The sequence below is a fragment of the Argentina anserina genome, chromosome 4, assembly GCF_933775445.1.
Source record: "Argentina anserina chromosome 4, drPotAnse1.1, whole genome shotgun sequence".
Classification (NCBI taxonomy): domain Eukaryota; kingdom Viridiplantae; phylum Streptophyta; class Magnoliopsida; order Rosales; family Rosaceae; genus Argentina; species Argentina anserina.
Window position 1 is genome coordinate 11,024,750 of NC_065875.1, and position 16,306 is coordinate 11,041,055.

The 16,306-nt window shown below is 36.5% G+C and overlaps 1 protein-coding gene across 1 annotated transcript; it reads left to right on the forward strand.

Moving 5' to 3' along the window:
* The first annotated feature begins 329 nt into the window (after positions 1 to 329).
* On the forward strand, positions 330 to 7,634 carry LOC126790937 (transcription factor bHLH128-like). The gene is made up of 6 exons (XM_050517316.1): positions 330 to 1,089; positions 2,061 to 2,392; positions 3,225 to 3,356; positions 5,622 to 5,687; positions 6,718 to 6,786; positions 7,256 to 7,634. Exons 1-6 carry the CDS (start codon positions 513 to 515, stop codon positions 7,307 to 7,309), a joined length of 1,230 nt encoding a protein of 409 aa, XP_050373273.1. The 5' UTR covers positions 330 to 512; the 3' UTR covers positions 7,310 to 7,634.
* The last annotated feature ends 8,672 nt before the right edge of the window (positions 7,635 to 16,306 follow it).

Below are 16,306 nucleotides of genomic sequence, written 5' to 3' on the forward strand. Positions count from 1 at the left end.
TTCTAAAAATCTATAATATAAGGCGTTCAAGAGACATATGTTCACAATTGCCTTCCGGGTCGCATTATTACCACACAATAACCAATCACGAGTTCATGACTTTCATTTCTAAAGAGAAATAACCAAAAAGTGAAAACATAAATTGAGAACTTTTGTTGAACTCAAGTATCTATACAAAACGTACAAATTCAAGGACCATTAACATTTGTTTTTTTTCGTCAATGGAGCCATTATCATTTTTTTATTAAATAAAGAACTCAAATATGTTATAAGTTGATCGTACGATTCCCACAAATAGAGAGCAAATTGGTAGGGTAGACCAAATAGTACTGGAAATTAACCTTTGGTTTTGGTCTCTCAAGGCTTCAGAGCAATATTAAAAAATTGAACAAAAAAAGACGAGAAGGAGCCGAAGGAAAGATGGCGCACGTGCCTTAAAACATCCTCCTGACTCTCTTTCCAGATTCGCAACTGATACCCTCACCTGCAGGTGATGCCAACCCAACCTTTATATGCTTTTAGAATTTCCCCCAATAAGCAAAAGCCTCACCCTTTCCCAAAAAGTAACCCTTCCCGTTTCACTTTTCTTCTTTCCTTTCTCTAATTCCAGGACAAGAACCTCCGGTCCTCCACCTCTCCCTCTTCCTGCTACTCCTAGCTCAAACTCCATGTACCCTTCATCCTCATCCTCCTCCCCCCAGAAGCCCATGGGCCCGAGCCCAACCGGCCTCACCCGCTACGGCTCCGCCCCGGGCTCCCTCATCACCTCCGCCGTCGATTCCGTCATCGGTCCCGCCGCCGAACGTGAATTCTCCTCCCTCCGCCCCGCTTCCTTCGTCGGCGGCCGGTACTTCCCCGGCGGCGGAGGCGACGGGGAATCCTCCGACCTCACCTCCTCCGAGTCAACCTTCAAAGTCAACGGCGGGAGCAAAGACCACGCTGCGACGAAGCCGCTGCTCAGATCGTACAACTTGGGCGAGATGGCGGCGGCGATTGGATCTTCTTCCTCGACGTCATGCTCTTCGTCGGCTCTGGTTCGCCAGAGAAGCTCTCCAGCTGGCTTTCTAAGCCATCTCACTGATAACAACGGTAGGCCTTTTTCTCCTTCTCCACTTGCAAACATTGTTTGTGAGATTACCATTATGTCCTCAGTAGATGAGATGTGAGTGCCTGAGTGGGGGTTTTTTCGGGATTTTAACTGTCACTGTCATGCTCGTGGTAAGCTAAAACTGGGTTAGGGGGGAATAATGTTGACTGGTAAAAATTGAGTTGACCGTTATGTCCATTGAAGTTCGTTGTTATTACGAAAGTAGCATCTCCGGTAGAATTTTTATTTAGTTAGTCTAGACAAGAAAGAGAGTTGAGTTGTGATGAAGCGGGTCCAACTCAACTGGATGCCATGAATCACGTGCACGCATGGGTTGCTAGGTGTCATTTTTGATTACTATATATGTAGTGACCGAATTATCTATTCCTGAAGAGCGTAGATTATGTAAGGGATGATTAATCTTAATTCACATGCCAGTGTTATACAATGCACAGTTTGCACTTCAACTTGTATGATTTTCGTTAAACTTATAACTTATTTCGGCTGCATGTTTTCGGTTCCCACTTGAGAGGTCATGTGTTCAAACCCCATCAAGATTGGGGAACGGGCGGGATTGTTTTTAACTTTTAAATATTCAAGAACAAAAGTATATAAAAATTTCCAACCTTTATGTGAAGTTTGTGCCAGGACAATCAAAATTAAGTCCATTTAAGTGGGTTAGCTCAAGCGGTAAGAGCACCGTTACCTAGGAAGTAGGCTATTAGAACCCGGGTTCGAGTCACCACAAGGGAATAATAGTGAAACCCTTTGATAAAAAAAACAGAGAGAAAAATCAAAATGAAGTCCATTTAAGTGTTCTGGAGTGGATGTGCTGTTTGGTGTGTCATTTGGAATACATTGAATATATGAATATTGCTATAAGCAGATTTGACATAGTTATAACATGATTGCCATTATTGATCAACGAAGTGGGTTTAAGGATCATCTTTCATTTTTTGACCATGTTAAATAGGAGGATTTTCAGTTACACGGGGAACTGGAAGCTATAGCTCACAAGGTGGCCCTAACGGTGGCCATGGCCATGGAGTAACAAGGTTGAAGTCCCAGTTGAGCTTTACTAGGCAAGATTCTCTTTCTCAAATCTCTGAAGTTAGTGAAAATGCTGGAGAAGGTGTAAGCTCTAACAGTGGCCACCATAGTGCCATGCATTCTTATCCCGCTACTAGCTTTGGGATGGACTCCTGGGAAAATACCAATTCTATTGTCTTTTCTGCCCCACCAAGAAAACGAGCTAAAAATATGGACAGTGACATGTTTAACTGCCTCAATACCTTAGAATCTCAGGTAATTTGCACTTCAGTATTTGTTTAAGGTCTTGATTATCTGCATCAATCGGACAAGTGAAATCTTGCATCACAATTTGAATTTATCAATAATATCCATTTTACAGATTATTTACAGGTATAAACAAGTTACTATAGAAGTAATGATTAGTAGTGTAACATGTTAATGTTTTTGTATTTCGATCATGCACTTTTCAAATCTCTGTGATTCTTTCTGACAAGTCGAATGCATATGAGATACGCTCCCACTTGTTAAATGATAACATGATATAGTTGAGCACTAAAATATGGCTGTAATGTTCATACTTTATTTTCTTAAACTCGTAACTGCTCTTTATTTTCAAATATTGAGCCGTTGGCTCTGGTTATCCTTAATGTTATACATTGTCATTCGACTGTGGAAACATTTTTTCATGAAGAAATTACTCTACTGTGGAATGATCCATACGTATTTGATGTTTCACAAAAATTAAAATATCCAGGAACATCTCTTGGGAGTAGTTCATGATATATATTCACTAGAAAAGAAAAAGGTTGCTAGCTCACACTTGCTTAAATAGGTTGTTAGGTGAAGTGGCTGGATTGATTGTAAACGTCTCTCTTAAAAGAAAATTACTAGATGGAATTTTTTTTTAGAGATGTGAACTTATAAAATATGATAATGAGACCTTTGCCTAGTTTATAAAGAATTCTGCTCATAAGCTGGTCACCCTGATAATTTATTTTATATACCCTTTTGTTGAAGGTTGTTTGAGCTTTTCCTGGGAACCCCCGCTGGTTCATGGGGAATCAGATTTACTTTGCTAAACTCCTTGATTCATTGTTTATTTCAGTTTAGCCTGCCACAGACAACTTTGGAAATGGCAACAGTAGAGAAGTTACTACACATCCCTGAAGATTCAGTACCTTGCAAAATCCGTGCTAAGCGTGGCTGTGCAACTCATCCCAGAAGCATCGCTGAGAGGGTTAGTAACATTAAAGAGATAATCTGACTATCAACACTTATAAAACAAAATAATCAATACATCCATTTAAGTGCATATGTCGTCAGTAGTATTCTGTGAGCAGGATCATTTTTAGAAACACAAGGCTATCATCAGTACTTCATTAGTCGTGAACTTGATGAAGTGCAAAATTTCTTTACATTTGATTCTCCTCATTGATATCCTGTTGAACTACGCTGTTTGTCTTCTTTTGTGAGTGACAGTTGCTACGTCAATAATATGCTATAGAACACGGAAATACCTTGATGAGGCATAAAATAGATTATAGTCAAGCCTGTCATTGAACAAAGCTCATACGCTATTTGCGACTTTAATTACAACATTGACATTCCACATTTTTTCTACAAAATCTTTTCTTGATCCATTTTTCTAACTTTCATTGAATCCATCTCTCTGTTGTTTGGGGTCATTGAGCATTAATCACTATGAAAGTATTTTGTTGTTGGTTATTTTCCATTCTTGTACTTTTTGAATTTAAAGTTTGTAGTAGTTGAGAGGTGTTGCTATATGACCATATGTTATAAGATACAAAATTTTTCTCTCTCTGCGTATAGTATTGAAAGTTTGGCTTGCAGTATCGGATTGTAGGACTTTCACACCCTTTTTTTCTTTGAATATTGTTAGATTTAGAAACATATGGAATTTCAAATACCCAGTGATCGGAAGTGCTGGAAATGGAAATTTTATCAGGACACCAACATGGGGAAGCTTAAATATAGAGGGATACTTGTAAGTTCATGTATGTTCTGGAAACTTTGTGGTTAACTGAGTGCTAGGTGAAATATGGTATGTTTCTTCTTCTCTCCATCAGAAAGAGGTTAAAACTAGTCAGAGGGTTGATTTAGTATACTTCTCCAGTCGGGGTAAGGCAATTTTTGAGTTTGAGGTTCTATATTGGTTTTAATGCTAAGCAAGAAGCAAGAACCTGCTTCCACTTACAACAGCAAAAACCACTTCTTTTAAGCTGCCAATTAATAGTACTGGATTGAGAAATTATGATTTTTATGTAAAAGACGGTTGGGAATATGCAGAGCATCACTGCCAGCAAAAATTAGTAGGATTGTGGATTAACCTAGTCTTGTGCTAAAAAACTTACCTTACTAGCGGTACTTGAAAACAGTTCAGTTGCATGTAAAATTCTTTTTCCTTTCGTCTGGTCATTCGTACTTCATTAACTTTTTGTTAGTTTGACTCCACATTTTGGCGCCTCCTTTTCAATAAAGATAGAAGTATAAATGAGAATAAAAACTTTATGCCCGTAGTAGCATTTTCTTCACAGTTTGTATCTGACAAACACATGATAAGTTAATGAAGCACATAAAGAGTAGCAATTCCACCAATAATTACCGACTTGTAGTTCCAAAAGTTCAGTTTTGAATGGGTGAGGCAGCTGGCAGAATGATCATATGTCATATCATCAGGCTATACTATTTGATATGATTAAAACTTGGGTGTTGTAATGCTGCAAACAGAATGTGGCCTTTTACAAGAGTAATTTGGTATACTGGAAAACCAGTCTTTGAAAGAAACCAACTTTTTCTGCTCTCAAGAACAATAGAAGCATCGTATAACTTATAGTTTACAACCCTACCAGCTCTGCTGTAGATGAGACATTGGCTCCTATTGTTGCTGAATTATCTCTTGCTAATCTGTTTACAAAAATAAACACAGTTCTGGGTCTCTCCACCTATTTTCATTGGTTTTTTTTATAAGATTCCTGCATTGCTCTCTTTCCACCACTACGAAATGAATGAACTCTCTATTACTGAACTCTATTGAGTTCGGATGGGTTCATGATGCCATTCTTTACAATTAGCACTTACGATTAAATATGAAAGGAAGCAAAGTCTTAGTGTTGGTGAAACAGGGATAAGTTAGATGGTTTTGTTTTCTGCATTAGAGATGACTCTTGGAGTAACATCATAATATGTTTGCATCAGAAAGCATAATGCTTAAGGTGGGAATAACGTATAAAAACACATCCTATAGCTATATTGTACAGCATTTCCGTTTTATCATTCACGGAATTATTACTTAGGAATTACTTTTTTCCTAATAAATCTTGGAATGTTATCACTCATAGGTGTTGACAGCAGTTCTTGCCTGTCTTTTTTATTTTTTTTAGAAAATCTTGAATATTTATGTCGGTCATTTCACTGATATTCCTGAGGTGGAATTTATCATTTAATCTCTACAGCTGACTTGTATCTATTGTTTGCATTACAGGAGAGAAGAACTAGAATAAGTGGGAAGTTAAAGAAACTGCAAGACCTTGTTCCTAACATGGATAAGGTAATGCCTATGAATCTCTTAGATATGGATTGCTCAATGCTAATGACAGGAACTTATGTATTTTCTTGACATATATGTAACCTATATTCAGTTTTCTGCATTTTGACGTTCCTTGCTTTTTATTGCAAATATACAAGATGCATTGAAATACCTGGTCCAAAGTTATGTTTGAAAAATGACAACTTCTTTGCTACATGATAACAATCTAGCAAATTTAAATGAAACTGCCTATGATAATATATAATAAGATCTGTAAGTGCATGTTACAAATTTAGCTTTTCAGTTTTGTTCGGTGAAAATTTAGTTTGGCCCATTGTGTACTTCCATGCGATGTGGATGAGTGAATTGTCATGCTCGATTTGGAGATTTTATTACCCTTTGTTAAAAGTGTTAGGTGGTATTAACTTCACAGATCACAGCTTTTACTCCTGCACCTCCAAGAGATAATGAACAAATTTATACAAAAGATTGAATAGATTCTACTTAAAGAAAAGGAAAACAGTATAGTTTGACTTTTATAAACGGAGAAACAGAGAAATTCTGTTAAAAATTAAGTAACATTGGTATGCATGAGTAAAACTGGTACATGAAGTTAAAAAGTTTCAGTCGCTGGTAAACTTTAATGTTCAATGAGCTTTCTCACTTTATTACTTGATCATTTTAACATGTTAGACCATGTAAATCTGTTCGAATTAAGTTGTGATTTGTTGATCTGCCGTTCTTTGTCTCATATTTAGAGTTTGTATAAAATGACCAAGTAACAAAGTGAGAATAATATGTCTAACATGAAATACTACATATACTTGAACCAGGTACTATCCCAATGAGATTGTTTTCTGCAAAATTTGTTTTGCAATTGATGCACATGTAGTAGTGTTATTTATATTTGATTTGTGGCACATTTTGGAGCCAATGCTAGTACGTTTCAGATTTAGTGTACGAATTGAGGTAACTGTGCCGAACATTTAATCAACCTTTTATGATTTCCGAAGATGAACCATGTCTTATAATCTGTTTGATATAATTGCAGCAAACAAGCTATGCAGACATGTTGGACTTGGCTGTGCAACATATCAAGGGTCTACAAAATCAAGTCCAGGTAAACTACTAGGAACTCGTTTAGTGCATGTACTCATGGAAGTGTTTGTGTGGGTTTAAAGCTTGAAATTATCCAGAAAGATATACTCTGATATCTGTTTTCAAATAATTTTTGTAACAAAAGCCGTGTTGTAGAACATGTTTCCATTTATCAGTTCAGAAATTATAAAAATATGATATTATTAGGAAATTAAATACTGACAACTTTTGAAAAGTATGTCCGTAATGTATTTAATAGCAAGCTAGAAGAGTGTGTGAGTTGCTATGTCAGAGAGAAGTAGATTGCATCTACCGAGTTGCTAAATCAGTTAGTGTTAGATTGCATGTACCAATTTTTTTTTTTTTTTTTTTTGCTTTTTCAGACTTTGAGCGAGAACTTTTGTGTTTAGAAGCTTTGTATACACAACCCTATATGCTTTCCTTGAGCAACCTTTTGTAACAGTTGTGTATTTGTTTTCCCCATCTGGCAGAATCTTCACAAAGATCTTGAAGGCTGCACTTGCGGCTGCAAACCATCCACATAACATTACCTAATGAAAGTGAAGAAAATAAGGGAACCACAGAGGCCCAAAATGGGTCAAGAAGGTAGGAGAACCCGAAGCTAGACTAGTTTTGTTGCATTACCACGTAAAGAGGTAGATTCAAACGTTTGGGACATAAATTGTCCTTGCATATTTTGTAGTGATTTGAATCATCTTTGTATTCTTGTATTAAGTTGTACATATGATGAAGCAACGTACTATTGTTTTTGTGGTGCAGCAAGGAATTCGATTGTCTTAATTCTTTTCAGTAAACTACTGTATTCGGTTAATTTCACCTTCCAATTATATGCAGTTCCATATTGTCTTATTCTTCATTGTCGAGGGATTTAAGGCATGACGCTGAGGCGTTTTCAAGGGAGCCTCAATGAATTGTCGAGCCTCCTGAATTGTCGTTACATTTTAACTTGCTGTAGGTTGTTCTTTTAATACCTTGAAGCTCCGGCCTGTTGATTTATTGATTCAAATCAGGCTTGGTGAAGTCACGCAAGATGATAGAATTAAAATTTTATATAAACCGCCGGGGCCTTCCTCAACTCAAATTAGCATTCGAGCAACTCTCTCAGAACTTCCCACTGATTTCTCATTATAAGAACCCTGTGGGTGGCATATTTGAGTCGAAACCACAGCCAAAATCTTAACAATAAACACCCATTTGCAGATAATAAAATTCTAACTCTTTTGCAATCGTCGATTGAATCCAAAACCCCATATCTGCAAATTTTCTGGTGTGTTTTTTAAGAAAGGGTGACGCGATCATCTCATTACTATCCTGATTAACTTCCTACTCCTATAGTGCATTTTCATGCGTTTGCAAGCGCTAAACTAATAATTAGCGGCGTTTCTCGTAGCCAAACATGACCATGATCGATGCTCCTATTATGGAAGACTGCAATCGATATACCCTGACTAGCTAGTTGTCTAGTTGCAAGAGAGCTTATAGGCTCACAGCCGTCACAGGCAGGCACCAGGAGCAAAACCAGAATTCGGGTCTGATAGTTGACAACTTGACATTGATATGTGGCGACTGTTCCACCTGCTGCTGCTACTGCCGTTGCTCATAAGCCTAAGGACACAACAACCAATAAACTTGCATTTCATTTCAGATTTTTCCCCTTTCCCCATTAGTGTGCGGGTTTGTGTGTGCATGCTTTTATAATTAATTTTATATATGATTTATTGGTGCTTATTCAGTACGTAGTGTTTTGCATGTCAAATTAAACCGATCGATTGTATGGTCTCATTGTCTCATCAGACCCCTTTTTTATACAAATTTTTAGTATTAATCTCGTTCTGCGAACTCATGCTAGCAAGCGAAAATTCAATGTTTAATTCTGGAAACAATCTCTTAATTGTTTTCCGAAATCTATACATAAATTTATATGCCACTCCACGATGTTTGTTGAAGATATATGTATATATATTGCCTATGCCACTAGCTAGGACATGCGATAGAGTCATAGAAAAGATGCTCCAACTCTCATTTAAGTAATCCATCGATCAGCACACAAGAAGAAAAAGAAAGATTATCCAAGAATTGACTTTGTTTTTCTTCATTTGCGTCGACCAGGAATCACGGAACCAACCAGAAACCATACATCTGTTTAATCTGTGATATTTCACACCATACTATGCAACGTACTACAGAGCTGACGTACTGTATATTAATCTATTTACTAATTACGATGGTTCTTTGAACAAATTTCAAGTCAAACAGTACATCTAATGGATTTTAGTTGCAATTGCCAAGACAGGGGACACATAGCTGTCTGTTAATTCATTGTAAATTTAGCTCTGCATCCGGCGTTGATGACCTGCATTTTCTATTGAGCTTTTAAGCTAAGCTAAGCATTTCGAGTAAGCACACATGGGAAATGGATAGTTTTCTTCTTTTGCATCTGTGGTCATAGTGGTTCATTATTTCAAATGCGATCTCTCTCTTTTGTAGTTTGATAAAATAAATAGTTAGTTTCGTAATAATTGCTATAAATACAGTATAGTACATCGCACACAGACATATGATCAACAATCTACTTCTCGTGCCGCAATATATAACGGGGTTGATAAATTGATTTTCACATGTACCCGTATATTTGTTCGATTGGAAGCCTCGAAAATTAAAGCCCCGCGTTGAATCTGCTGCACTCTCTAATTTTTTTGTTGTTGAGAAGATACGCTGCACTCTCCTGCACGTGAAGTACTGCGTAAACTAAGTACGTAGTCAATCTTATTATCCTAAATTCAAAGATACGTGAGTTAGACCCTAGTATATATTAGGAAAAGACTCTCTGTTCGTTAGGTGTACAATATCTAAGCAAGTTTTGAGCTACGCTGCATAGTTTAATACTTTAATTAGTGATCGATCAATAATGGAAGCTTACTACTGCATATATACCTCGATCCCCATCCTATCGATCGTTTCACAAATCACAACTTTATAGCAATTAGCAACTTCAAGCTCTACAGTTCCTCTAATGAAGTAGATAGTCGATCTGTCGCGTCAAGCTCATTCTAGCAAGCTTGTACTTCATTCCTAATAACGAAGTACAGCTCTCATAGTTTGAGCTAAACCTTTTTAGCTTCAACGTTCAGAACATTGTGCCGGTACGTATTAATCTTGTCTCAGCAAACTCCATCAGCCAGATGTCCTGGATGCAAGGTGTCTCGTTGTATATAAAACCGTTGCATGATCAATTTATGGGTTGTGTGTATGTACACATGCAGTTGAAATTATATATTTATCCGTTTTAGTAGTTCACTTCATATTTACGTGATCGATTGATCGATCCGTACATATATAATGACTGCATATTAATTATTCTATGATCCGTGTTACATTTGTAGACACATGAAATTTTATGAAGTAAATCATCTTCATTAAATGATTAAATCGACCAAGAGCCCAACAAAATTGCACACGTGGCCCAAAAGTCAACAAAGTTAGTGCGAATCCAAATAAAACTCGTGTTAGCACATAAATAAATAATCGTAATTGAAGCTATGTGATTCTTAAATCGGAATAGAACACAATTGACGATTCGAAATGGTAATCGGATATTTGATTAAATTAATAAATTCCTTAACGGTTATAATTAAATCAATTATTTTCTGCTTAATTTAGTTATGAGAATAACTAATTTTAAATTAATCAGAAAATACATATTGATTGAATTATACAATTAAAGAAATATTATTATTTTAGTGTCATTAAAATATTCTATAAAAAAAAGATGTCTTGACACTATAAATACCCCTTCAACATGAAGAGAAGAGAACTTGAGAAGAAGAAAGAAAATCATTTGAGCAAGATCACTCTCGAGAAATTCCGAAGTCTCTCAAGTCCACGAAGAATCATCAAGCTATCTAATCGCTCGTTCTTCATCAAATCCAAATCCAAACTCAAGTTCACGAAGAATCATCAAGCTACCAAATCGCTAGTTCTTCATCAAATCCAAATCCAAATTCAAACTCAAATTCTCAAGATCAAATGCATGTCACCTTTGAGCCAAGTTACATATGAAGATAGAATCAGAGGAGTTCACAAAGATTGTAACCTCGTGCTTGATTATCAATAAATTACATTTTATTTGTACACATGTCTGCATTCCTATTTGTTTTCAGATTCTCGTTCTACAAATTGGCACGCTTAGTGGAACATTTTTGGCCTCTCATCTCCTTCTTCGAAGAAATCTTCAAATTCGTTTGTGCGATGGCTTCCAAGAATAACCAAGCCGTTCCATCGATAAAATCCAAGTCCATAATCGCGAGGTTAAGCGGAGAGGCCGAGCCGGTCAAGAAATCAAAACAAACATTCTCCAAATCAAAGAGTGAACCGATTACCCTTGTCATCCAGAGTGTGGGTAGAGCTCAACCCACGACATTTATGGCACTTGCTAGTAAGCCTCGTCAACCAGTCATCACCTTGGAGAGCTTGGGAGCAATAAAGTATGCCTCTCAAAGTGGGAAGAAACAAGTGTCAAAGGAGAAGGAGCCAAAGAAGCAATCTCTTCTACCCGTTCATGATGATGGCCCTATCCTGGAAGACGTTTTCTCTGATGACGAATCGAGCACGGCATCATACCATGGAAGTCCCAAAGAAGATGGCCATTCTATGGCGCATGACTTCTCTTCTGACAATGCGCAGGTCTTGGTTACAGGGACATCCATAATCGAGGAGCAACTCTCCAATCTGTTGGAGATGGTTGAAAAGCTCACCCGAACGGTTGAAGAAAATGACATACAAATCGCTGAGCTCTATAGCAAGTTGGAAGATCACGATGATGAGAGCTCCACCAAAGAGTCGCATGACAGGAGCAAAATAAATGAAAATGGAGGAACGTCTAAGAACAATGACGACTCGCTTGGTTCCTTCTCACTCCAACAATTGCAGAACATCATCACCAACTCAATTCGGGCTCAATATGGATGACACGACCCACCCCAAAATATAACCTAATACCTAGGATAGGTCGTGCGGGGACTACTGACAAAGGGGCCTATCCAGAAAAATTTCGGCATAGCCTCCCTTGAAAGTAGCCAACCCAACCTGCAAGAAAACTGCACTTCTAACGAAAACCAACAATATTCAACTTCCACAACAATTAATTCAACTTAGTTATACAACTTAAATCCAACCTCTTAAAACATCAGAAAATCATCCAAACAAATTCAGAGTATCAGAGCAACTAAACGTCATAAAAGAAAATAGACGACTTGTAGGCTAAACAGGTAACCTACAGTCTGGCAGTCGGCGGAAGGGAACGCTGCCTCACGGTAGCTATAGAACGTCTGTAAGCCTGCGAACTGGGCATTTAAAACGAAGAGCCCAGGGGAAAGCATTAAAACAAATATGTTAGAGTGAGTGGACAAAAATCAACATCAATAAATAACTAATAATATTTATACTTCCCCATTTTCCTTTTTATAAAACCGAATTGAATGCATGCACGCTTTAATCAAAGCTTTCAAAAATATAAATATAGATATATTCTTAAAACTCGGAGTAGACCCCGCTAGTCACATAATCTCCTTGAGATTATTAATAGAAAGCCGAATAGCCCCGCTAGTCGGATAATCTTACTGAAACTGAATCGGAAAAGTGCTAGTCAAAAAGAATCATAAATATCAATAAATGGATTGACTAGCCTCGCTAGTCAATATGGAATTAGGAATTGCCATACCAGATTCAGAGAATGACATGAGTGAAGATATTAGATCTTTATCAGAATCCTCTTCTCCCGAATCAGAAGAAGGATCTTCCCCCTCTCAAAAAATCACTTTTGGTTGCAATGATGCTTGTTGTAAAACAATTAATGTTCTCTCTAAACAAGAAGAACAACAAGAATTATTAATTGATTTAATTGCTAGAATTGATAATCCTGACTTAAAGACTGAGTACCTCAAAAAACTAAAAAAATTAATTACCCAAGAAGATATTAGTAAAACTCCCTCACCAAAAGTCAGTCTTACCTCAACCTTTGATAGATTCAACAGAAGTAAAAAGGAAATCACTATCCAAGATTTACAACAAGAAATTAAGAACATCAAAATAGAAATTCATACTTTACAACAATCTCATTCTAAGCTTATAGACGACAATATAAATATCAAACAAGAATTAAACATTATTAAAATAAATGATGCATTTTCTAGCCTAGAAAATCCTCCAGTTAATGAAATATTAGATGAAGAAAATAAAATACCAAAGGATGAAGAAGTATCTGAACACAATATTCTTAGTGTTATTAATCATATTCAACTCAAAAAATGGTATACTACTATCCAACTTAGGATAAAAGACTTTGAACTCACGACAATAGCCCTTGTAGATTCTGGAGCCGACCTCAATTGTATCCAAGAAGGTTTAATACCCTCAAAATATTTTGAAAAATCTAAAGAATCCCTCAGTTCAGCAAATGGTTCAAAAATGAATATTAAATATGAAATCCCTAGAGCACATATTTGCCAGAGTAAAGTTTGTTACAAAACATCATTTGTCCTAGTAAAAAACCTAACTGATAGACTCATCTTAGGTCTACCTTTTATTACCTTAATTTACCCTTTCCTTGTTAATTATGATGGAATCGTTACTTACCCTTTTGACGAACCGGTCAAATTTAATTTTCTTTCAAATCCTGAAGTTCATACTTTAAAGGCATTACAAGAAAATTCAGTTACAAAAACTATCAATCGTATCCAGACAAAAACTAAACAAATTAGTTTTCTCAAAGAAGAAATTAATTTTAAAAGAATTGATAACCAACTTCAAGACACTACTCTTCAAAGTAAAATTAAAAATTTCGAAGAAAAAATAATTAAAGAACTATGTTCTGATCTTCCTACGGCTTTTTGGCATAGGAAAAAACATATCGTCACATTACCTTATATAAAAGAATTCAACGAAAATAATATCCCTACCAAAGCTAGACCAATACAGATGAACCATGAAATCATGGAATTTTGTAAAAATGAAATTAATGAATTACTCAGAAAAAGAATAATTCGACCTAGTAAATCTCCTTGGTCTTGTGCCGCCTTTTATGTTCAAAAAAGTGCTGAGCTTGAAAGGGGTACTCCTCGTTTAGTCATCAACTATAAACCTTTAAATTCAGTCTTGGAATGGATCAGATATCCTATTCCCAACAAGAGAGATTTAATCAACAGACTGAATAAATCAGCAGTCTATAGTAAATTTGATATGAAATCAGGTTTTTGGCAAATCCAAATCAATGAAGCTGATAAATATAAAACTGCATTTGTTACTCCTTTCGGCCATTATGAATGGAATGTTATGCCATTTGGTCTTAAGAATGCCCCTAGTGAATTCCAAAATATTATGAACGACATTTTTAATCCTTACAGTCACTTTTCAATTGTGTACATCGATGATGTCCTAATCTTTTCTCAATCCATTGATCAACATTGGAAACATCTTCACCAATTCTTTTCTATTATAAAAAACAATGGTTTAGTAGTATCCGCTTCAAAAATAAAATTATTTCAGTCAAACATCAGATTCCTAGGATTCAACATCCATCACTTACAAATTCAACCCATTAATCGAGTAATCCAATTTGCAGACAAATTCCCAGATGTCATACTAGACAAAACTCAACTACAAAGATTTCTTGGATCATTAAATTACATAGCAGATTTCTATCAAAATCTCAGAAAGAAATGCAAACCCTTATTTGACAGATTAAATAAAAACCCTCCTCCTTGGACTATTACTCATACATCTATAGTAAGAGAAATCAAAAATCATGTTAAAACATTACCATGTTTAGGAATTCCCCTTCCAGATGCCTTTAAAATAGTGGAAACTGACGCCTCAGATATAGGATATGGTGGTATCCTTAAACAACAAATTTCTCCTAGTCATCCCGAACAAATTGTCCGTTTTCATTCTGGGGCTTGGAACCCGGCTCAGGCTAATTACAGCACAATCAAAAAAGAAATTTTATCTATTGTCTTATGTATCAGCAAATTTCAAGATGACTTGTTAAATCAAAAATTTTTAGTAAGAGTTGATTGCAAAAGCGCAAAAGATGTCTTAGAAAAAGATGTTCAAAATATTGCTAGCAAACAGATTTTTGCCAGATGGCAAGGAATTTTAAGTATTTTTGATTTTGAAATTGCATTCATAAAGGGGAGTGATAATCATATACCAGATTTTCTAACCCGAGAATTTTTGCAGGGTTCATCATGCGACGGTTCAACTCTCCCGGCTCCCACAGGGCCGGAAAGGAAATAGTAAACCTAGAGTCACCATCACCAGTAAAAAATGAAATAAAAGATGAAAATCCCAAGTCATCCTCATCTCTTAGTCTCATTCCCCATACAGGTCATACTCTTCTTCCAGTTACAAATAGATATAGTCCACTAGGAACTACTCTTAGTCAACCAAAGCCCAATTACCAGTCAGCCTTAGTAAATGATTATAATCCTTTCAAACTCCAAACAGCTCCACCTCCCCCGGCATATGTCCATCATCCGAAATCATCACCTTATCAGTTTAGGGCTAGAGAATTTTGTTTCTTTGCTGAACCATCTCTAATACAGTTAAAATCACCAATCGCTATGGCTAAACTTTTCTATGGCCCAATCAACCATTACCCTCCTGGTAAACCATTATCTTTCTATCACAATTGTCTCACTACTTCTGAGTCAATTTCAATTAAAGCCATTTATGAAAATCAGGATCCAACAAAGAAAATTTTGTACCATTCCCTTTATATTAAAAAGGTTATCCTATTATCTGATTGGGGTTTCGATGCTTTTTCCAAACACCCAACCTTCGAATGTACCTATCATGATTATATTGATGCCTGGAATAAAATCTTCCTCCATCAAAAACAAGATTTCAGTCACTCTTGGTTTATCAATTTTGACAGTAAATTCATCCGCCAGTTCCCTTTATGGTTCAGAGAATGGTGGGAGTACCATGGTGCTTCCAATGATATTCTTCCTCCTGCCTTACAATCAGCAGTAAAGAAATTTGAAGTTTCAGTTCCCCATACTGCTTATGAAGAAAACTTTGACCCAACACTCATATTCATGTCAAAATACAAAATCCCTTGGATCTTAAAATGGAATTATGATTTTCACAATGAAATTTGTATTTCTAGAAACTATCTAGTTAAATGGTGGGACAAGTTCAACACCGACAGAATTCTCACCCAGTTTGAAAAAGAATTTGCAGACAATCCTCCCGGTCAAGTCACAGTTAAAACAGCTCCAGTGAATCTCCAGTCAACACATGGTCATGTCACAATGAAATCATCCCCTACAGAAGTCATTTTGGCCCACCAGCCGTTTGCAATAAGCCCAGGCCAGGCCAGCACGGCCCAAACAACATCCTATTCCAGTCAGAAAAATAAGTCAAAAAAGTCCACATCTTCAAAATCAACCTCCACCACAGCATCAGAGCTACAAAAAATGGCTGAAAAACTTATGCAACAAGCAGTCACTTTATCACAACAG

Bases quoted from the DNA above. Each gene is read 5' to 3' on its own strand.
- LOC126790937 (XM_050517316.1), top strand. From the start codon at position 513: ATGCTTTTAGAATTTCCCCCAATAAGCAAAAGCCTCACCCTTTCCCAA. The intron at 1,090-2,060 runs GTAGGCCTTTTT...CATGTTAAATAG, and splicing joins CCATCTCACTGATAACAACG to GAGGATTTTCAGTTACACGG. The intron at 3,357-5,621 runs GTTAGTAACATT...TTTGCATTACAG, and splicing joins CCAGAAGCATCGCTGAGAGG to GAGAGAAGAACTAGAATAAG.